General features: G+C 34.4%; 2 protein-coding genes across 7 annotated transcripts in view; one reads left to right on the top strand and one right to left on the bottom strand.

Annotated features, from left to right (window-relative positions):
• LOC139690826 (FAD synthase-like) overlaps positions 1-8992 on the bottom strand; it is a 31900-nt gene extending 22908 nt beyond the window's left edge. For all 3 annotated transcript variants that reach the window (XR_011701513.1, XR_011701512.1, XM_071588414.1), the window contains exons 1-5: positions 8803-8992; positions 8635-8729; positions 5811-5934; positions 861-973; positions 382-525 (exon numbers count right to left, since the gene is read on the bottom strand). Coding sequence is in view for 1 of the 3 variants with exons in the window: in XM_071588414.1 (XP_071444515.1) it covers positions 382-525; positions 861-973; positions 5811-5934; positions 8635-8729; positions 8803-8956 (630 nt within the window). In the remaining 2 variants the exon portion in view is untranslated. The remainder of the gene's footprint in view (positions 1-381; positions 526-860; positions 974-5810; positions 5935-8634; positions 8730-8802) is intronic.
• Positions 8993-9116: 124 nt separating this feature from the next.
• On the top strand, positions 9117-23505 carry LOC139690196 (thioredoxin reductase 1, cytoplasmic-like). 4 transcript variants are annotated; one of them, XM_071587488.1, is made up of 13 exons: positions 9117-9209; positions 11279-11369; positions 11449-11512; positions 12772-12989; positions 13734-13926; positions 16435-16577; positions 17777-18010; positions 18094-18240; positions 18313-18440; positions 18951-19080; positions 19263-19493; positions 22198-22332; positions 22647-23505. In XM_071587488.1, the coding sequence occupies exons 1-13, from the start codon at positions 9184-9186 to the stop codon at positions 22707-22709; spliced, it is 1803 nt and encodes a 600-aa protein (XP_071443589.1). In that variant the 5' UTR covers positions 9117-9183; the 3' UTR covers positions 22710-23505. The 4 variants fall into 4 exon arrangements, with proteins under 4 accessions (XP_071443589.1, XP_071443592.1, XP_071443590.1 ...); XM_071587491.1 differs by lacking the exon at positions 9117-9209 and adding an exon at positions 9283-9301 and having other exon boundaries at positions 22647-23504; XM_071587489.1 differs by lacking the exon at positions 9117-9209 and adding an exon at positions 10973-11103 and having other exon boundaries at positions 22647-23504.
• Positions 23506-23960: the final 455 nt, after the last annotated feature.

Raw genomic sequence — 23960 nt, 5'->3', positions numbered from 1 at the left:
TATAGTATTATTTAAATATGCCATTTTGTGGTGAATAATCATTTATTAATATTTATACCAGTAATGAGCACCAAGGTCCACAGTTTTATAAAAAACAAAAAAAACTCTATTGTAGTGATGAATCCATGTTAACTTATCTCTCTGATTCCATCTTATTTTCTGCAGTCATTTATCATTAGCAATTATCTTAAATTTGTTCACATTAAAATTTTTAAAGGCAATAAAAAAACTTTCTAATACTGGTGTCATGATAGCATGCCAGTGCACTCATTTAAGTTGTAAACACGAGCTTTGACTGCAAAAGTATTAGAACCTTTAATGCTTTAAAATTTATAAATATACATAATGGCAAGAAATAAAATTCATTAGAGGAATACTCACATCACTGAGGAGAGTAAAGGAATTCTTCATAAGTCGAGAAACTCCGGGGAAAATGTGAACATTATGAACTGATATAATAGGATAGAGGGTCCTAACTCCTTTCTTCTTGTCGTAACCATAGTTCAGGACTGAAGACTTTGGGATCTTGAAAGGCACAAGTGAAATAACAATCAAGCAAAACAACAGTAGTTTGCTTATGGAAAAAATACATGCATAGAAGAATAATGGCAAACAATAACTTTCCTGGGAACAGTGTTACAATTGATTAATGAGAGCACATGAATATTACAGCAACTAACAATCTCCTAAGTGGTGCACTTTGTTTAAATCCACATTTGTACTTAGTAAATAAAAGGGTACTGTAGATATAATCTCATAGCAAGATTTAAATTCTAATCAGCACATTAAAATATACTGCTGATATACATTTGCGTATGCATCTTAACTCTAAAATCATAAAATAACTCTTGTGTACTCACTAATGCTAATTTCAAAGCTGGGGCATCTAAATTTGAGGTCTTGAAGAAATCTTGACAAATTTTGACAAGTTCTGGATGAGGAAACAATGACTCTCCAAATGCATGAGCTACAGCTAAACATGTAAAAATAAAACAAATTATACTTCAATATGCTACATTTTCTTTAGTGGGACATATATTTCATATTTTAATAAAAAAGGAAGCGTTTATTAATAGTGATTTAGACTAAAAATTACAGTGCAACCTCTTAAATCTGAGTTATTTAATGTAGTAGTGTGGCTTGTCTGGTGGGAGAGTAGTCCATGTGGATGGATGGTTCAGCTGCTGACCAGAGGGTGCCAGCTTCAAAACTAAGGTATGCCACACGATACCCCAAGTAAGTTTGAGCTGTGTGATTTTCTAATTACCAAATCTTCTCAAGAAAAACATGGGCGGTGGAGGAAATAAACTGCCTCCTCTACCCTAGAATCTCTTTAACATCAGCAGGACTTAGCAGTAACAGGTGTGGGATTCCCAAGCAAGGGATGTATAAAATGCCTTGTTTGGGAGAAGGAAGCTGCAGGGGGGAGTGGATGATATGACATGTGATGGGCAAGGTTTGATGACAATGGAGAGAAATACAAGGGTATTAGACCTTGGAAGGGCGTCAAGAAAATTTCACAGAGGTAGTTCTTAGAAAATCAGCAGTTATCTGCTTTATACATGGAGTTGGACTTTGGAGATTGGGGACTACTGCCTACATTAAAGATTTCCAGAGAAGTTTTTGACCAGGGCTGTATGTTACTGCCTTCATAAGTGAATGAGAAACTCTTACAACCTGACTTACTATCTATTCTCTCTGCTCCTTTGACATTGGAGTTGAAATTGACATTGAGTCACAGAAATAGTCCTTTTCTATTATGAGGCAATGCAATTATGATGTGATATTGTAGGCAAACAAACCTGGGAGTTTATTTAAATGAACTAGAGTTCTAAGATTCATATACATTTGTTATTGAATGGCATCATATTCCTATGCTTCTCTTCCCTCTTCTATATTGTGATTTTTTTCAATAGGAAAACTATATCATAGCATTCATAGTAGTAGGCACTTGACCTTAAAGAGACTTTTATCTATTAACATTTGAGCTAAAGAAGTACCGTATCCAGGCAAAGTGGGTTAGATGGTGCTCATAACTTGATTGTTATTTTTTTAAACTAATATTGATCATGGCTCACCCATTGCTTAGATGTCTTGCAACAGATGTCTCATCCTACCTAGCAAAAAGAATAATGAATTCCTAGTTTGTTGAACAATACTAGTTGAAGATGACAGATGGACTTCATTTAGAGTTGAATAATTACGGAATATAATAAGCAAGACTAAATATTTTTTTAATCAGTTTCCTCCTTCATTGTGCCCAAGGATCAATTCCATGGATTTAATAGTTTTTATGGCAAATATTAAATAAAAGAATGAGTATTTTTGCTACCCTCCCTGTTATTGATGTCATCATCCATTCATTTTACATTAAATAAAGGTAACAAACTACACAACAAATTGGCCTAATGGTTTCTATATTTTCCCATCAGCTTCAGTCGCCAGATTCTTACGAGGGTAATCCCAGAAATACCCAACCCAACAAAGAAAACACAAAAATTTTGGAAAAAATGTATTTGTTTTTAAACGTAATCTCCTTTCAGCTCTATACACTTTTCCCAGCGATGTTTAATTAGTTTGAAACCCTTTTTATAATAAGAACTGTCTTGCTCCTCCAATGACTTCCAACATCACTTCTTCACGGTTGGAAAATCTTTGACCACCAAGCCATTTTTTCAAGTTTACCAACAAAAAATAATCCGAGGGGGCTACATCTGGCGAATAGGGTGCATGAGGTAGCAATTCAAACTTAAATTCATGAATTTTGGCCATTGCAATAACGGATTTGTGAGCTGGTGCATTGTCTTGATGAAACAACACCTTCTTCTTATCCAAATGTGGCCGCTTTTACTTGATTTCTTCCCTCAAATGTTGCAATAAGTTTGCATAATGCCATTGATAGTTTTTCCTTTTTCAAGATAGTCAATGAAAATTATCCCACACACATCCCAAAAAACTGACGCCATGACCTTGCCTGCAGATGAAACGGTCTTCGCCTTCTTTGGAGCCAGTTCCCCCTATTGAATCCATTGCTTTGATTGTTCTTTTTTCTTGGGTGTGAAGTCATGGACCCATGTTTCATCCATGGTTATGAAACGGTGCAAAAATCCCGTTGTTTTGAGGTGAAACTTAGTTAAACATTCAATTGAAACATCTTCACGACAATGGTTTTGCTCGAGTGTGAGCAAAGGCTAGCACAACTTGCACACAGCTTTCTCACGCCCAAATTTTCAGTTAATATACGATGTACCACACTTTTTGAAATGCCTCCTGTCTGATAGCTTGCGCACTTTCAGTCTACAACCATCCAGTATCACTTTGTGGATATTCTTCACCATTTCTGGAGTTGTCACCTCATTTGGTTGACCAATGCGATGTTCATCTTGACAGCTTGTACAGACTAGCTTAAACTCAGTTAACCAAAATTTTACTGTTGTAAACAAAGGAGCAGACTCACCCAGAGTAAAATCCAGTTCAGCTTTTATATTGGTTGGACTGAGGCCTTTCAAATAAAAGTATTATATCACATAACGATGACCAATTTTCTCCATTTTCACAAATTCACTGAAAATGTTCATTATTCATGGCTGCCAAACAAATACTTAAGCATTTCATTCCAACAAATACATATTGTTTAATATGCCATGTCCCCAAACTCACCTCAAAGGCTGTAGTCAAACAGTTCCGTTTTTTTTTCTCTTATCAGAAGACCCTTTGTGTATGCAACTTTAAGACAACCCTGTATTACTTTAGCTAGCAAAGAGGATAGGGGAGAAGAGCTGAAGTGGGCCTTAACCTATCCCTCATTCCTTTGTACCTTGGCAGCATGATATAAAACATAATTTCTCTGGTTAACAGTAGCAAATTTTTATGAAAATATCTATGATACCACCTCAGACATTTCAGCAGAAGTAGAGAGTAAGAGGGATAAAATTACTATATACTACACTGAACGTCATACTATGTAGGTTAAATCAGGGAATAGTAGGTCTTTGTACCTATAATCCAAATATTCAATCTATTTTATACAAAATGCTTGCAGAAAAATGCATGGAAGGGAAGAAGGGGATGTTCTCTCCACTAAAAATGTCACATCAGGGGAGTGGGAAGGATGAGGTCAGGAGATTGAGAAGGTTGAAAACAAGGCAAGTAGTATGCATGGTGATAAGAACATGTTCACATTTTGCGGATGAAAATATAGTTACAACTTGTAAATTATATTCAGAAATCTATGGTGGGAAAAGTGACAAGAATAAAACCAGCTTTAGGTTAGTTACATGTGTTTGTTGTGCATTGTAGACAAGGAGGGCTGTGAGGAAAAATTAAGGAGGGACCCCAGGAACTGGATTTTCTATGAAGCAAACCACCAAAGTATACATACTTTGAAGCTGCCCAATGAAACTTTCCAGGTGAAAGTGAGAAAAAATATTAAGCAAGGGCAGTTTTTTGTCCTAAGGCACCACCCTTTGGCAAATATGTACAAACTGCCATGAGAATCAGTGTAAAAATTCCTCATCTTTCCTCGTTATCATTCCCCACAGAGGCTAACATTGATACACTAAAAGAAGAGTGATAGCTCAAAGTTCAAGGATTTGCATATTTAAATGAAGCTACTTAATCCATAAAATTTGGGTAATGATGATAATTACAATGGCTATCTATTCTGAGACTAACATAATGGATATTCGAGAATTACAAAATGAATAATCAAGAGTCATTACTATACTAATTTAATTAGATTCATCCATAGCAGGAATGTACAATATTTTTCTTCTAATAACTTATTTAATTCCTTTCTGAGATAACTTTCAGAAAATAAACACTGTTATACACATTCTTTTACCCATTAAGTTTCCAATGCCAGAGATAATGCAAATTTCCAATCTTCATTAATAAGGAATCAATTTTAATTATCTATATTTCAAATTAAATTCATCTGGGCCTCATTTCTTCTGGTCTCTGAGATTCATTAAGCACAGATGATAATCCCATATCTGAAGCCATTTTTTTATCATGTACATGAATAAAATGAAGGGCCAACTATCATGAAAATACGCAAAACAATAATATGAACTTTGGGCAAATTTTATGGATGATGATCATCATTTAACCTTGGCTATCTTCAATAAAAAATTAAAGAAGCAGTAGTTAAATATTTAGCACAAAATTTAGCAAGCAAACTGTTACCAGTTAATTTCTTAAAATAAGATATCAATTTATCTAGAGATGCATATTAATCATTCAATTATTGAAATTTTCCAAAAAGAGATGGGTGGATATAGACACTTAATAAAATACCACCTACAAACATTTCCATGAAGCATACCCAGAGATACAAAATCAGGAAAATTGTGATAACTACAAATTGAACACTCCGTATATCGAATGATGATCATTCCATGAACACAGTTATATTAGTTGTGTGTGTGTATATAACTGTCTACATGTATATGCAGGTTATATATATACCTGTACACCAGTTATATACGTACGCACAGTTATCACCAACCATCTCATACCAAAGTATTACCAACCATCTCAAAGGTTGCAAGCAGTTACTTTTCCCTAGAAGAGCATCAAATAATTCACTGCTAAAATGTATTAGGCAAGAGTAGTGAATGTGCCCTTGCAATACATGTAAGCTAATATGTAATTACAATGTCCACTTTTATTACTTAACCAACATTACATCTGACATTAAAAAGTTACATTAATGGGAGTTGCTGTTACAATATGATCAATTAATAGAGGTTGCACTGTATAAGTATCAGATTAAAACTCTATTCCTTGCAAATGCAGCACAAACATACCTTCATAAGTTAAATCATCGTGGGTAGGCCCAATCCCTCCAGTGGTGATGACAAATGTGTAAGATTTTGAGAAATTCTTCACCTCATCACTGATATCTTCAATGTTATCACCAACAACTGAGACCTTAATATAAATAATTTTTTTAATAGCTTTTAAGAAGTCAAGAATAAAAATCCCTTCTTTATTAAATTATTACCATATGAAAAATTGAGGATCAGTAATATTAACCCAATTTATTTTTTAAAAGAGTTTTAAAACATAATTATGCAAAGAAATATCTTATGTATGCAAGGCAAAGCTTTTCCCCTCCAACTATCAATTTAAGACTGATTTTTAGGCCTCAGACTATATCCCATTTGAAAGCTCATGAAATATTTCAGTCCTACCAATTCAAAGATTAACAACTAAAGCAATTGTAAAAGAAATGCTATCACTGAGTATTACCATTTTCATAAACTCCAATAACTTGTTAGTCGACTCCACAATTTGGAAATTATGATGAGTTCATCCATTTAGGTAGTGACATTGAATGAATTGTGTAATGTATAAAAAAGTGAAAAAATCAGTGACTAAATAATTAGGCACATTAGTACCAGTACTCAAGTAAGTTGTGTTTAATTAAAAGCTGTTATAATAAACTGGATTTAGGGACATTGCCAAGTTTGACCTCTTACTGTTCTAAAATATATCCTGGCAAACCCTCAGAATTTTGTGGCCTAAAAAGAACCGCTCTTGCACTGCACCTTCACTTTTAAATAATGGTTTCTTGACACCTTTGGCATTTTCCAAAATATGTAGTTTCATTAGAAAACATAGTCAAGAAATTAACTCAGCCGATTTTCTAAATTTATAATATTTGGATAGGTCTACCCCCTTAATAAAATTTGTTGTCTCAGGCATAACTTTATGGAATTTGCATAACATATTGAAATGAAATAATTGACTTTGTAATTACACACAGAGTGTGCGGAATTACAAAGTCAATTATTTCATTTCATTTCAACAAGTCTACCCCCATATTCCACAATATCTCCATTACCTTTACCCTCACCAGGGTTGAACCCCTCAAAATCCATGAAGTTCACAAACACATCCTGATTACAAGTATATCCAATACCTTTTTCCTGTTAATGCTCTCATCACTGCAATAGAATTACATGTTCCTCTCCCCTTTCTAAACCCAAACTGATCTTCACCTACACAGTTGTTTGCACTATTTTGTAACTTCCTATTGATAACAATTAGATCTAATTTAACTACATGTGAAATTTAACTTATCCTATCGTCCCAACATACAGCAACTTTATACATTTTATGGATGGGGATCAAAATGTGGCCTGAAGAAATCTTTTGTCCATATTTCTTTCTCAAATATTCTGTGCATAAATTCAAAGAATCTAGTAAAGTCTTCGTGGATTTTCCACCAGCTCAGGGTTTCAGCTGTCAACATTTCAATGGCTAACTTTGCCATTGTCTGCACAGCGGCGTATCCTGCCATAATCATCAGCTGCCTCATCACATTCTCTTTCATCTTGTCAACATCAAGAATTTTATGCTGCGGTGGCAGGGGACTTCCTCCAAGTCACAAATGATGACCAAGGTTTTATAAAAAAGGTCATAATTGGAGATGAGTCATGGGTCTACGGCTATGACCCTGAACATTAGTCGATTAATGAGCTAAAGGAGAATGCAATGAGGCAACCGATGACCATTCCAAAAAAGTACTTTGCTGATAGTTTTGAAAAGCAGAAGAAACACAGGGATACGGATGTGGGGTCCCAAGGGGATTACTTTGAAAGGAGACAAAGGCCTTATTTTCATCGTTATGCTATTTTTCTGAAAACATTACATGGCTGGATACTTTCCGGACATCCCTTGTTTAATAATTGCAGTATCCTACCTGGGCCAGTTCTTAGAAAAGCCAAATAAAATAGATAGTGCTAAAATAGTGCCAGGCACATACACCACTTTGATTATAAAAATGGTTTAACAATCAGCACATTTTTCTTACAAATTCTAGCTAGGATATGACGGTACGGATGGGGTGATTGCTTATGCATCCGAACTGAGTGAGCACTATGATGCAAGGCATGGGTATAAAAATTCCTGTAGGTAACTAAATGAAAAACGAAAGAAATGAGAATGATGGACTACAATGAAAATTCTTAAAGATTATGGGGTCCAATTGTAAACAGGATAAATTGTGTGAGAGAGAGAGAGATACACGTTTTGATAAGGAAAAGACATTTCGTGAATGACAAGAAGAGTCAAAAGGAAGAAATTAAAATAAAATCCAGAAAACAAAGAAGCCAAGAAGACGATGTTGAAGAAGAAAGTTCAAACAAAAGTTATGACGATAAAGAGGTTATGAAATACGAAAAAAGGCAAAATGACATATAAGAATTCCAAATATCAGCTACAGAAGAGCCGCCAATGGTAGGAAATACAGGTTCCCTATTACTCTTTACCCCTATACTAATTTTTTACAAATATCTGCCGATGGGCCCGCAGCAATTTCCCCCGTTGGGCTCCAACACCTGCCCACGTTGAGTCAAAAAATTTTAATGTAGATATTGCTACATATATGGTAAAGTTATCATAAAGATAACAACAGTCACACCGTCAAACATAGAGCCTAAAAGCAAAAGTCCATAAAAGTCACATCAAATGATCTTAGGTATTCAATAAGTGCTCCCCAACCATTACACGTATACGCAATAATACGATCATCATTTATAAACGTATATAGTTATTCGAGGTGGAATTTGTAAAAGTATCCCTTGTACACAGAGATAGAACGCTTATCTACACTTAAATACTGACCTTGGCTAGCTTGACACCTTGTCCATATAGTCCTTTAGCTATGAAGTTAGTATTTTCATCAACAACTTGACCCTTGAGTATCTCATCCCCAATAACTATAAATAATGAAATTTTAAAGTAGTGCAACAGCTTTAATAAGAATCACAGAATGTCAATAAATAAACGAACCAATCAGCCCCGCCGTTGGATCATTCGCAAATTTGGAATAGAATTTACTGGCATGGCATGTAATTTTAAAAATTGGGTTTCCTGCAGTCGCATATTGAAAGTGTGAATTAGCTCTTATTAAAAGTGTAATCCACTTGATGGCACACATATACATGAATACCTATAATAATAAACAGGGGTAAACTTTGATTTTGCTTCGATTTTCCCCCAATCGTTCGTAACAAATAAGCAACGAAATTAACTTTGCTTTCATTTCTCTTAAGATTATCATCGATACTTACGCTAATGATTCCATCATTTAGTACGCATTTTAATTTAATGCGATATATTCAATGGAACTGCTAACATTAATTTGGGCCCATAAAGTGAGAAGGGATACACATGAGAATGTGCGATTTAAAAAACAAGTGAGGGTTAAATAATCAGATTTACTAATATTTTTGTTTAAGTATTGCCGCTCTAATAGTGTATTTCGTCTTTAAAATAACAAGTGTGTCAGGTAATATTTTCAACAATTAAGTGCAAGCTACAAAATCTCTGGTCACATCAGATAATGTCAACCACATTTTCTAATAATTTACATTAATGCCATTGTTCCCCCTAAACTGTTCTTTTCTCAACATCATCAGAGGAAATTGGAATTAGAAGACTTGAATTTACCCAAGGAAAAACGCGTTACTGAAGCTCATCTTGAGGGAAAATGCTGCAGTAAAATTTCATCCTAAGAAGACGCAGATAGATGTAGAAGCTGTTAAGAGCCTTAATGTCATCCATTCATTGTTCTAAGTAGTACGATTATAAAGCATATTGTCATTAAATTTAACAGATATAAAGGAACTAAATTGAACAGAATCCTCTCAGTCGTTTTGTTTTAATTAGGTTGTTGGCAAATAAAATTATCCTATACAAAATTTCACTGCTAAAATTGAATGTGTAGCAAGCACGCTTGTCATTGTCAACATTCTGAGATTTCTTTTACTCAATCTTTGGACCAGTTAATCTCTTGAGTTTGTTCTCTTATATTTCAGTATTCGTTTATGGTAACACATTTTGGTCGTCCTGTTACTATGTGAATAATTTTCTAAATTAGTGCCCATCAAGTCTTGGTTCAATCAGACTATTATGTATTTCTAGGACTTTGGACGCACATAATTTAAAATGCGCAGTTATTTTGTTCAAATGAATGCGTGAAGAAAACTACAGTGACATTTGGGTGGGTGAAAAAATAATTCAAAGAGGAATCTCATATATTGAAGGATAAATGTTGACAGTACATAGATGCTACACCAGAGACACTATTACGTACTATAACAAGTTTTCAGGCCATGTAGTGATATAATATGTTCCATTTCGAAACAGTTCTTCTGTGCTTTTGCTACCACCTGCATGTTTTTACGTGGTCATTTCTTATTCCTGAAACTTGGTGTCCTATCTCGCTGCAATCTCTTCCTTCACCTGGGGTCGCATTGTGGCTGCTCTTACTAGGGTTCTGTTCCCTACTCTGAGGAAGATAGCTCAGGCCAGGTTTATGAACATAAGTAGTACTGACTCTATATTAATGAACGTCACTATTTTTTAACGTCTTATCTATTCTCATGCTTGTATGGTGGACTGAGATCACAGATATTCAAAATTTCGTTTCTTGGCTTTTTCTGTTTTTTTCCGCTCATCTGTGTGATAAAATGCGTAGCAAGGATACATGCAGGCACAAGTTTGTAATTTTTTTAAAATGACATTTATAAGAAGTGGTCTTATTTCCCGAAAGTTATCATTTTCATGCATTTAAAAGTTTTATATTGATACCATCTTCACATTATATTGACTGTAGTTCAATTATTAATTAAACCTATGATGGCATTATCCAATGTTGTTTCATTTTCTGATGTGTGCCTGACCTTTTTATCTAAGGTATTATCCGTTTATCAGAGACTTTCTATAGCTTGATTGCTTTTGTATGTGGCAGCTGTTGCGACTAAAATGAATTAAATATCTAGTGAACATTTTGGAATTTCCACTAATTAGAAATCCCACTTCCTTTCGTTTATTCAACAGACATTGTGGGGTAGGATAAGATTGCGGTCTGGCAGAAGGGGAGGGGGTAATCCCGGGGCTGTGCTACACCACTACCGTTGCAAATCTGGCGACTGCTAAACGTCACGCTCACGTTGCCTTCGTCTGGTGGCGGTTCCATTTTTTAACAAGGAGAGTCGCTCCCTAGGCTCGGTCGTAATATTATCAAGGGTACGAAGTGGTCTGATTTTGAATACAGATATTGGCGCCGAAAATATCCGAAGATTTGAGGTTAGGGTCTGAACGAAATGCCTTCAATTCTTTTGAAAAACGACTTTGATTAATTTGTTTCGCCTATCACAATTGTGTTACGTCATAGTCATTATGATACAGCATGAATATGCCTTTTACTTTTTGTAGTGAATGCTTTGTCCTTGTGACTCAGTCTTTGTCCATTTTCCTGCAGGATCGGTAATGAAATGGAGCAAGTTCAGACATTAATTTGTAATAACGCCGTAATGGTGTTCAGTAAATCATACTGTAAATTTTGTAACAAAGTAAGCATCATACGTGTTGATAATTATTGTTTTTAGTTTGATTTCGGTACACAGCGACTAACGTAATTTTCCCTTTCAGGTGAAGGAAATATTCCGGACAGAAAATATAGACTTCCATTCCATTGAGCTGGATTTAATGGACAGTAAGTTTTTTCACTGGCGCTTGGCTCTTTGTATCGTAATAAAATTGGAAAAATTATTATTTTCCTCCTCGTTGAATGTAGTTAACACTTTATAGCCCTGGCCCAGTAAAATTTTCAAAATTTGCGTCATCATAGTCGAGGTTTTTCTTAACCATCTAGGGGAAGAAATGTTTTAATTCCGTAATGAATGGGGTAGTTAAATTTCTTTCAATCTCTCACGTATCAACAAAATTACGTCTAAGAGCTAAATGTTTGGTTTATCTAGCATTGACTAACAACGAAAGTGCGCAAACTTTACTCAATGGAATACTTTCTGCTGTTATTTTCCTTCAATTTTACTATTTTCGCTGCATGTACTCGTGAGGGCGGCGTGCATGGAAATTCCCGGAAACCTTTCTATTTGGACCTTGAGTTGGTAAATTAAAATGATGTGTTGAGCTAAGATTATTGATAAAGTGAAAATATAATGTGTATAACGCGTATCTTAACATTTATTTAGTCATGATTCAAGTTCCATTAATTTTATTGTTTATGATAAATAATTAATACAGTTAGCAAGGAGAAAACTAAAAGATTAATGCCAGTTCTGTAGCCCTGAATGTCTTAGTATATCATCGTAATAATTTTATGCCATTATAATGAGGGTTTACTATTTTATTTAAAATATGCTAACAAGTGAAAGGCAGTGGCAAATGTTAATGTTAGAAAATCGGCATTTAGAAGACTTGTGAAAAGGCACCAACACTTCCCTCAATTCAGTATTTTTTCTCATAATTGAGCGATAGCATTGCATATTTAATTTTGTGAATTACATGTACACAATTGAAATACTCCCTGGAGGCAATACTGGGTTAAGGAATGGTTTATGTGTAGATGAGTGTATGTGACTTAAGGATATAGTTATTATTAGTTAGGCATGCCCCCAGTGTGGCTTTTCATCTGTTTGGTACAGAAAGAATAGCAAATTTGTCTTAATATTTTCGCACTTCTCAAACTTTGATATGGATTACTGACTTTTTTTGTGAAAATCACATTTCATGTAAATTTCTATCCTACAGTTGGGTAAAATATTCCAGTTTTTGAGGTTAGAAATGAATATGTATCTACGGTAATTAGGATTTTCGATGTTTAGGGAAGGAGGTGTACTTTGTCCAGGCTCTTCTATCACATACTGGCATTGGCTGAAGGTCAAGGTCACATGCATGGGTTTTCTATGGCCATCAAAACAATAAAAAAAAATATTTTATATCTATCTTTAGCTGAAGGGAAGATAATACAAGATGCTCTGGCAGAACTTACCAAGCAGACTACTGTACCAAATGTGTTTTTGAATGGAAAACACATAGGTGGTTGTGATGCCACAGAAAAACTGTTTCGAGATGGAACATTAGTTGAACGGGCATTGGGGACTTATCAGAAGCGTGATTTTGATCTTGTTGTTATTGGAGGAGGATCTGGAGGCCTGGCTGCTGCAAAGGTAGGTATGCCCAAGCTTTGTGGTCTTGTCTTGTACCCATCTACCGTTTGGACCTGTAAAATGAATATGGATTTAACTCAAACAGAAATTAGAATTACTTTATAACTCAAACATTGAAAAGCTACCCTGTTTTTTACAAGTCAACTAAATTGTTTCCATTGTTCTAACTTCTAAATAAGTGCACATTTATTCATAGAAATTAAAATGAAAATTTTTGTTGAACACAAATTTGATGTTGATGCTTTTCAGTTAAAATTTTCTCTACAAGTGAGTTTCGTTGATAATATTGATTGTGACCTGAAATTGCTTGTACTATGTGCCTAGAAAGAGCTGCTTAGTATCCAAATATTGTTTAGTTTAAAGGGTCTGCCACATTCTACTTTTGAAAATCACATTCTATGAATGCTTACAGTGCAGGAATCAATAGTAGATCTTGAAAACGTCGTTGGGTTAGTGGTACTCCCATTACTAGATATGAACAAAAATGCTTTTATGACCTTTTTCTGAAAATTAAACCTGAAATTCAATAATATAGAGACCAAAATGCTGCCAGCGGTAGCTAATTTTCTCATGGCTCCCTTCACCTTTGGATCTGCTCCTGACATGTGAAAAAATTTCCTAATTAAATAAGTGCCATGGATACGGAAATGGCTGTGTTGACTGTTATTTGTTTGTTGTGAGCTTTATTGCATGTACATTATCATTCCATTGTTAAGTATTCAATATTTTACATTTTCTCAACAGGAAGCAGCATCATTAGGTCGAAAAGTTGCAGTTTGCGATTTTGTGACCCCATCTCCAAGAGGCACGAAATGGGGACTAGGTGGAACATGTGTAAATGTGGGCTGTATTCCAAAGAAGCTGATGCACAAGTCAGCCCTTCTTGGCTGTGACATGAAGGACGCCACTCATTTTGGTTGGGAGATGGCTGAGCAAGGTAATAATTCATTTTGTTGAATTTTATTTGAAATTAATCAGAACACTGTAACCAAAACCGTTGAAACTGTTTGCTGAAATCAAAGATATGGATTGTTTCACAAAAAAATTATTTGTTCACAACCCAGGTTTCAATGTTGTTGCAACATTTTCAGGTACCATGTCTCCATTGAAACCTTGATTGTGAATAAGTAATATATGCTACAAAATTGCATATCAATATATTTTTAACATTTGTGTCAAATTCAAATTACGTAGTTTCAATCAGGATTTGGTTGGTGTGAAACATATTAATTTCATAGTACTTGCACATTTCTATGAGATGACTACTTCATTTCTGAGCAGGTCTCTATGAACTTTGTATTTTTGAGGTGCAAAGTGAGTCTCAGTCCTCATTCAGCACCTGAAGTTGCAGTACGTTGAAACTTGTCAGAAATAAATTTAATTTGTGGAAAACTGTGATTATATGTGTATCGATATGATTGAGTTCTGCTCAGAATCCTAATCTTCAGGTTTGACTGTATATATGAGATAGAAGGATTTTCAGATTTTTGAAAGGTTGGCAGTGAAAAAATTTTCACTAGACTCATAGTGGTGACTGTTGTGCACCGTTTCTTGTAATCCTGGAGTGGGCCTTTATTTTATCTAGATTCTTAATCTTTTCTTGTATAAAGCTCTTAATATACTTGATTGCTTATGTAGGGTGATGGGTTTGATGAAAAATGAAATCTATTTACTTATTCACCACTTGGATAGATAATATTTTCCGTGAAAAACATTTTATGTGTAATTATTATCTTTTGTCAGTAGGGTAAGGGCATTTGCTACAGTTAAGAAATCGGTGGCTCAATTTGATAATCTTCCTTTGATACACAGGGAAATCTTGTCTCTATGTCCCCAGAATGTATACCAAAAGTTATAACATTTTCTTCAAGTCCCTAGAATTTTTTAATCATTTTAATATAATCTTCTCCTAACATTTACATTTTTGAATTTTAAAATATCCCAAAATTGATGTCTCTTAAGATGGTGGTTGATGCTATCATTAAAATTAGGCAATTTTCTTGTTGGCAATAGTCAAGTCTGGTCACTCTTATGATGAGCATACATACACAAGAAGAGCAGATAGGAGACAAAAAGCTCTTATATACAATGACATTTAAAGATTACCAACTCCACCTTTACCATCACCTATGGGCTAGGTTTACACCATACGAGTATATACTATGCACCATCCATCGCCACACTCCATCCATAGTCGCACATTCTTCAATGTCATATATTGTTCAAAATCCCAATATGAATGGAGTAAACATTTTAAGGTTTGTCAGCATGTTTTGCCTGGCAAAATCCTTTTGTCCATTATTTCCGGTACCAGTTATTCCCCAACCATTGTTATTCTTTAGTTCCCAGAACTCCTACTTCCCTGCCTCTGAGGCTCTTGCATAGCCTCGAGTTATGAATTTTTGTAGGGATTCTGTTAATACCTTGTTGATTTTGCAGTCTCCAAAAAATATGAAAATCTTCATCAGGTACTCAATGTTTCCTTAATGTGCATGAAATAAACTACGATTTCTAAATATTTATTTGAATAATGATGATTAATTATCAGAATTTGTATAATTAAGTTGCTTATCATGGTAAGTAAAAATTATGATGCTAAATGTCTTGAAATATATTGTTGATTGTATATTGAAATCAATGATTGAGTCATAACCTTGATCAATATTTGAATTATATAAATATGTTTTATCATTCTCATTACCTTTATATCACCCTCACTAAATGATGACTGCATGAGGGAAATTGAAACATTGCTCCAGCTTGCAACCAAATTATAATAATATTAGACAACTCTTGGAATTTGTTGATAAATACTCTGTTGCCTTCTAGTGATGATTCTCATGTTTTGGTCTCTTTCTGGCCATGTAAGTGTTGAAGTACTCTAGGGAAGACTTAAGAGAAGGAATTCTGGAAAATTAAAAAAACCAATTTCTGTAGCTACCCTTAGCCATCACTGTTTACAAACAGGAGTTCCTCACTATTCCTCACATAATACTGGGTCAACATGCGAGAAAATTAGAAATGCTTAATAGATGCCTGAAGTTTTCATATGATTATGGTGATTTGTTTTTATTCTCCACCAAATTAGTTGTGAATGGAGTGTTTTGATTGTTTGCACTTTCCCCCATGTCCCACTCAATGGTTGAATTACCTCAAGCTATGTTGAATGCATTTCATTTTTTAGCATACATACATGCCTTATGATTTAAAGTATATTTTTCAATGGAAAAATACTCATTTCTTTATGTAGTAGGTTCTCTGTAGAACTCTAAAAGTGTATTTAATTAATTGAAGTATGTTTATTTTGGTTTCATGAGCTTATTCATATTATTAATTGCAAAAAACCCTGAAAAAAGGACAATTTTTAGTCTGCAAAATCTTTGAAGGATTAAAAAAAATTGTATCAATGTTGTCATAATGCTAATTTTTCACTATTGTTTTACAGCTAAACACAACTGGGAAAAAATGGCGCAGGAAGTCAAAATGCATATAATGTCACTTAATTTTGGTTATCGTAGTGAGTTAATGCTGAAAAAAGTACAATATTATAATGCATATGCAACATTCCTGGATAAACATAAACTAAAGGTGAGCATCATCTGTTTCTCAACAAGTTGGGAGGATCAATTGTTGAGTAGCAATAACAAATTTTAATTTTTAGTTAAAACTCTCGATTTAAAAAACTGATAACTTGAGTAACATGAAAGTAATTATGTTGGAAATGCTTAAAATAAACTATTTCATTGAATATGCAAATTAGGATGAAAATTTATGATGCCTTGTTCTCCATAACTTACCTTGCCTCTATCACATTGAGGTGACCCAAAGATGGTACATGTTGCATCCTCCAATTAGTTGCCAAATTACCGAAAAGCACGTGTCAAAATTTACGACCTGTGTAACCACATCTGCTCACCCACCTCTGTAAATACCATAAGAGTAGCAAACTTAGGGGGTAGATTACTGCCAAGCATGCCTTAGACCAGGCGGAGGATGCTTGCAGTCTCTAGGCTCTTGAGTGGCAAATTGGAAGTGAGTAGTAGCTGCTGGCATGCTTATTTTTAAATGTCTCCAGTTATTCTTCACCCTAATGAAATTACATATCTATATTTTACACACCCCAACTTATACATAATAGGTGCTTCAGAGACCAAATGTGCACATAGTTCAATACTCCATGTACGGCTATGATATTTATATTTATGTTTGAATGTGTTCAGTCAATTATTCTTCCAGTCAATCAAATCTTAGTAATTTCTGCCCTCAGCATTCTCAGTATAATTTTGAACCGTTAATACTAGACCATGTGGTATGAAATGTGTCATGTAAATTTCATTGCAGATATGTTTTACTAAATAAATTTTTTTGGCTTCATATTATGATATTTTCACATTTCAATCATGGGGAAGTGATATCTTAAGTGAAAATCTACTTCTACTCTATATTATTCTTTCTTTTTATACCTTTATTGAGTGTCTCTCCTATAGCAGTTCTTGTCTTTGATTGACAGTAGAGTATCTCGTTAGTACTCACTTCACCACTCTGATGACGGCATATACCAACCAATATAATTTTATCTTTAGGTGCATAGAAGTACGTACGATAGCCAATCTTAGATATTTTTACCAGGTTGATTCCAGGTAAACAGTATGAGAGCAAAATTTCAAATTAAGAATTGACATTTACCAAGAAATATGGTCATTATTTGTTCATTTGTTGTCATCCATTAATTTTATTTGACTTGTCATGCTGTTTTTTTTAATAACTTAAAATGATCTTTTTTCCAGCTTGTTGATAGAAACCAAAAAGTCACAGAAATCACTGCAGATAATATCTTAATTGCTGTGGGGGGCAGACCCAATTACCCAGACATTCCAGGGGCAAGAGAGTATGGAATAACATCTGATGACCTCTTTTATCTGCCCCATTGTCCTGGAAAAACTCTAGTAGTTGGAGCATCTTATGTTGCTTTAGAATGTGCTGGCTTTCTTGCTGGTTTTGGTCTTGATGTCACTGTTATGGTTAGTTTCTATTTTTGCTCTCTTTTTTGTAGTGTGTCTTTGTTTAACTATGGCTTTTGAAGAATTTATGTTAATATTTACAGGTCCGCTCTATCCTTCTGAGAGGTTTTGACCAGCAAATGGCTAATATGATCGGGGCGCATATGGAATCTCATGGAGTGAAATTCTTGAAGAATACAGTCCCTGTCAGTGTTACAGAGAAGAGCGCAGGGAGTCCTGGAGAACTTACAGTAAGTATGGAACAAATTTCACTGATCATTGATACCTTATTAATGAATGCTAACCTAGAAATTTTGGTCAAGGTTACCTACAGAATGTCTGATGGAGAAGTGGGTGAACAAACATTCAATACTGTAATGTTTGCAACTGGTAGGAGCCCATGCACCGCAAACATTGGCCTGGATGAAATTGGGGTGGAGTTAAATGCAAGGCAAGTGGTTAGGTATTTGCTGTGACCTCTGTGTCACCCAGTTTTTGAAATTTGTCATATTACATTATCATCTTGGTTTTACCAGCTTAGTTAAGCTTTTGGAAAGCTAACTCATTTTAATTTAACCTCTTTAGCTAAATGGTAAATTCTTAAACTATAGTTGTGAGCAGAGTGATACTTTTTAAGTACCTAAATACTTAATAACTTAGCAGTACCTTTTGTGTCTATATGAGTATCAACACACTATAATTGAGTCATGTTGTGGTTAATTTATAGTCATAACGACTGAAGTTAATATTCTTAAATAAGTCCACGTATAAATTCCAAAAAACATGCTTGCAGGTGATATGGAACTTTTTGGAAAACTGAAAATTCCCCTCGAATATTTGAGAAAAATCTCGGCATTCCTCTATAGTTGCATAGCAGATACCCTGCTTATGAACAAAGAATAAAATTAGTAGAATTAAATTTTTCCAAAGAATTAATTGTAAAATCTGTCTTCTTCTACAGGAATGGTAAAATTGTTGTCGATAAATATGAAAGGTCAAATGTGAAAAATATATTTGCCATCGGGGATGTCCGGGATAGCACCCCAGAGCTAACACCAGTTGCCATTCAAGCTGGACGCTTACTTGCCAAGGTTTGTAAAATGAATTTTGTATATTTGTATAGTTTTTTTAAATGGCTAGTTTTTTACTGAAGTGATTTATGGATAAAAACAACTTGTTAACCTATGACTTTAGCTATAGAAAACCTAGAAGGCTGTTTTTCACCATTTGTATCTTTTAATTTTAATGTGGAATTTATGTTTTTCATTGACAGAGGCTGTATGGTAAATGTGATGAGCCAATGGACTACAAGATGGTTCCCACTACTGTGTTTACACCATTAGAATATGGTTGTGTTGGTTATTCTGAAGAAGACCTCACTGAATCATTTGATGCAGGAGATGTAGAAGTATACCATACCCACTTTCAGCCATTGGAATACACACTCCCTAAACGAGATCAAGATAAAAGTTATGGAAAACTAATATGCTTGAAAAGTGCAGGGGTATGTTCAGTTTATCATATTCCACAATTAAAACATCTTATGTAGTGGGTCTCTGCTAGTTGACATTGATCTGTTACGCAAGGTTTATCCTATTGCAAAATTATTGTATGATGAACTCAATATCTCTCTTTTGTATTTACTCAGGTGATCCATTGAATCATAGAATTATGTAAATTAAATTTTATATTGTTCATTTGTTGAGAGGCCGTGGAAAAACTGCCAAGATGATAAATTCAATTCTCTTTGAGAGATGGTTGAGTGCATTGTGGAAATCCATGTGTAACGAATGAAGAAAGAATCAAAGACTTTTTGTTTCCATAGGAATTCTTTCCTGTGGAAACAGTCTTCGATTCTTTCTATCCTATTTAATGAATGGACTACTACCAATGTGAAAGAAAATTCCATTTTCATCTATGGAAACAGTCATGCCAATTTTGTCAGTGGATAGAAATCCACTTTTACCAGACTTATGCCCATGGTTAGACATTCATTTTCATATATTTTTGCAAAATTTAACCACTTATCTGGGTAGTTAGTTTTGCCAAGTCCAACCCGTGGTGGGTATTTAATTTTACAGTGAGCCCACATTTCTATTTTTGTCGTAGGATGGTTAAAGGCAAACATTTTATTATTTTTTGAAGCATAAAAAAAATATTTAGAGTGGTCGTTTGAGATGATGAAAATTTTTGGTTTAAATTTTTATTTATTGATAAACCTTGCTTATTTAACAAAGTTAAAAACGATAATAATTTACTAATTCATACAATTAATGAAAAGGTTAGCGTAGAATGAATGCTATTTAAGATATATAGTTAAATCAGTGGTAACAGAATGTTTTGACAAATGGGCAACATGTAAATTACAATGTCATAAATTTTGTAAAATTAAGGGGCAAAATAGGCAACCACATATTAACATTATATATTATTTAATTCTTTACTCTTCTGTAGTAAAAAAATTTTAATTATTACAATACTTCATTTCTACGCAAAAAACACTTCACTCTTTATACAACCAGCAAATAAAAAAATTAAAACTACCGGACAAAAGAAATCATTTGAACCAAACATGAAGAGAAATGAAATTCTAAAAAAATTGTATGGTAAGTCATGACTATTATTTTAAATTTGCTGTACTTCTGCTAGTCTTACTCACGAAAAAGGATTTATTTTTAAATTCAATGAATGCCTATTTTTAGTAATCATTATCAGTATGGTATACTTTGAAACATGGAGCAGGGCACAAACCAACACAACAGTCAGGATGCTAATATTTTGTTTCCTTCCTTTTCCCCATTTTCCAAACATCTTTTTCCGGGGCACTTTTTGGTTTTTGGAGAGACAGTATCAATAAAATGTCTGTTGGTAAGGCGAGATGGCTTAGGGGATTACTTGAGCATCTTTTCTATATTTAGCCATCAATATTTCAGCAAGCGAGATTGGAAATTCTTTTTGATTCAGTTTCCCTTATTCTTTTTACAAATGGCATAAGCATTCTTTATATTTTTTGATAGTATTTTTTTGGTTGATTTCTCACAATTTTGTACATGTTTATGAGTCTTTTGCTACTATCAACCCAACCCATATTCTTAATATGGTACCACAATTGGTCTCACCACTTTTTCCCCGATTTTTCCATTTCACACATTTCAGTTCCATGAAATGCACTCACCATAATCACATCTCTTTTGTCCTTCCCTTTCATCGCCATCTGTTTCCCCCATCGTCCCAACCAATTGCCTAATATATTCCAATGTTCCTATTATCGGCTATATCCGATTATCTGCTAAATCAAGGGCGATTATGGCGGTGACAATCTCTTCTTTATATTTGTCCACACATTGTGTCCTTTCCCGTATAAATAAACAAAGTTCACGCATTGCCTGACTCACTTTCACATAGCACAAAAAGGGGCAATGAAAATGCAACCTGCAAGACAGCGCCATAGCTTCGCTGAAACACACAGGTAATTTCCACATTTTTTGGGCTGCATCCGCGTATGTCATTTAAATTCACAACAGTTTCGCTTGCTATCCTGCTGGCGTCCTCAGGTCAAGGACGCCAGCAGGATAGCTGGAAAGACTGTTGTGAATTTAAACGACATACGTGGACGCAGCCCAAAAAATGTGGAAATCACCTACTCATCGTCGCGGAAACCTGTGAACGAACACACACGGGTACAAAAAAAAATGTCTGAAGCTCAATCTGCCGGGGAGAAAATGAACTCATTGGATGAATTATGAGTGGCAGCAGTTGCGTGATGGAATATCACGGGCATTACCATTGAAAATGAACAAAAATTGGTGTGACGTACATACACAGCATACCCACCAAGGGATAATCTCCTCATGACATATACATGCGGCATACCCAGATGAGTGGTTAATGGCTCTCCCTGTGTTGTGAGAGCAGTGGTAATCCTCAAAATATTCCTAATATTTTGTTTTGAAAGCCACCTTTGCAGCTTACATTGCAGTGGGCCAATTTTTTGTGTTTCATAGCTGAAGCTTTCAATTTATATTCAAAGAAATAACTCTGCAGTGAAAGACAAAAAAGAAATAATTCATTATTAAATGAGTAACCTGGACCTCATCCAAAGTTAAGTCCCAAACTCAATCACTTCTCAAAAGCAATGCAATGCAAGGCTAATATTTTAGTGATTGATTCTGAATGTTATTCTTAAAGCTTAAGTATCTGTTTTGCAGGAGAAAGTGGTTGGATTTCATGTTCTGGGACCAAATGCTGGTGAGATAACTCAAGGATTTGCTCTAGCCTTGAAACTTGGTGCTAAAAAGTCTGACTTTGATGATTTAGTGGGCATTCATCCTACTTGTGCAGAGGTAAATATATCTTCATATATGTATATTTTTTCATGCAATAATGTTTCGTACAAAACCTCTTAATATTCTTCATTTTTACTGTTCAAAACTATAATTAATATTTGTGATATATAATATCATTAGAAGAAGTGTTGGATTCATTTTGTAGTACTGTTAAACATGCTATGCTCTTGCCTTTTACTTTTTTGACTTGCCTAATTTTTTAATGAAAAACAATAAGAAGAATCCTCTGATATTTAGTTTCCAAATATTTAAGGATGCTAATTTCTTGATCATGTACAAGTTTATTTTTAATTGTAATATGTATTTAACAGGTCTTTTCAACTATGTTCATCACAAAGGCTTCCGGAATTAGTGTTGAAAAATCGTCTTGCTGAAGTTAAAGTGTGCTATTGTTGCTGTAAACCTGAGAAAGATTGTTTTCTTAGGCATATAAACAGCAAAATAGCAAGATTATGAACATGAAATGCAAAAGCCCCTGTGGCATTTATGACGACATCACTGGAAACCATTATGGAGAGTGAAGTCTGATGCATTGCATGAATTGTTCCTCCCAATCCTTGGTCTTAATATAATATCCATTGCCTTAGTTTCATTTTCAGTCATATCAATGTGTTTAATATTTGGAGCTTATGTTCAGTATTATTTGTTTAATTATATTCCAAAAATATTGTGGTTTTGTTACCTTCTTCAATTGTCATTTTTCACCTAGAACATTTTTACTTGAGAGGAAATAGTGTCCTAATGTTGCAGCATTTTTGCTGTATTTTAATACTTCTTACAAGTGTAACTCATAATATTTCATTTGATTATGAGTTCCCATTTATGATTTAAAAATATTGGTTCAATTGTAAATTGCCATTTTTTTATGTAAACAGATTGTTCAACGGTTAAATTTTATCACTAGACCTTAGTTGGCTGGTGAAACTGGTATTACTAAATGAGTTCATTCAATATTGTGAAAAACAGGAAGTTTCATTTAAGGAATGAAGTCTTGCTTTTTTAAATTGTTTATTGGATATGCAGTTAGTCTTGTGACCCAAACTTCACTTGTCCTTTGCTTGTGAATTTTTCCTCTGTGAAATTATGTTAATTATTATGTTATTAGTGCTTGTACTGTATTGTGTAACACCCCATTTGTTTTCATTACACTGTTCAGAACCAGAATTTCTATTTGTTTTCATATTTATTATCATCGGAATGATGCTGCAGTTATTGAATCCTACGAACCTTGTTCTGGAATCCTTGCATTCTGTTTCCTACCAAGATGGCGGCCGCTTACTTTGCAAGCCAGTGTAGCTCCTGCAATATTTCCCTTAATTCTACAGATAAAGTAATTAATTGCGATTTATGTTCACGCTTTTTTCATTCCAAATGCACTAATCTGAATGATCTCTTTTTGAAAGCCGTATTTGAATGTAGAGATATTTTTTGGAAATGTTTTTCCTGTCGTGCTAATAAGCTTGCACTATCTAACATGGCGTCCGATATCGACATGCTGAAACAGGAAATGAGCATTTTAAAAGATTCTCTTGCAACGAAAAAGGCTACTAACGTATGTAAGGGTGTATCATTTGCGAAAACCGTAAAAGTCAACCCAGAGAAAGACTTTGCTTCAGATAAATCGA

Source organism: Hetaerina americana, unplaced genomic scaffold, assembly GCF_022747635.1.
Source record: "Hetaerina americana unplaced genomic scaffold, ioHetAmer1.1.p SCAF_3, whole genome shotgun sequence".
Lineage (NCBI taxonomy): Eukaryota > Metazoa > Arthropoda > Insecta > Odonata > Calopterygidae > Hetaerina > Hetaerina americana.
This window is presented reverse-complemented; position numbering and strand designations above follow the sequence as displayed.

Bases quoted from the DNA above. Each gene is read 5' to 3' on its own strand.
- LOC139690196 (XM_071587488.1), top strand. From the start codon at position 9,184: ATGAGAATGTGCGATTTAAAAAACAA. The intron at 16,578-17,776 runs GTGAGCATCATC...TCTTTTTTCCAG, and splicing joins TGGATAAACATAAACTAAAG to CTTGTTGATAGAAACCAAAA. The intron at 18,011-18,093 runs GTTAGTTTCTAT...TAATATTTACAG, and splicing joins GTCTTGATGTCACTGTTATG to GTCCGCTCTATCCTTCTGAG.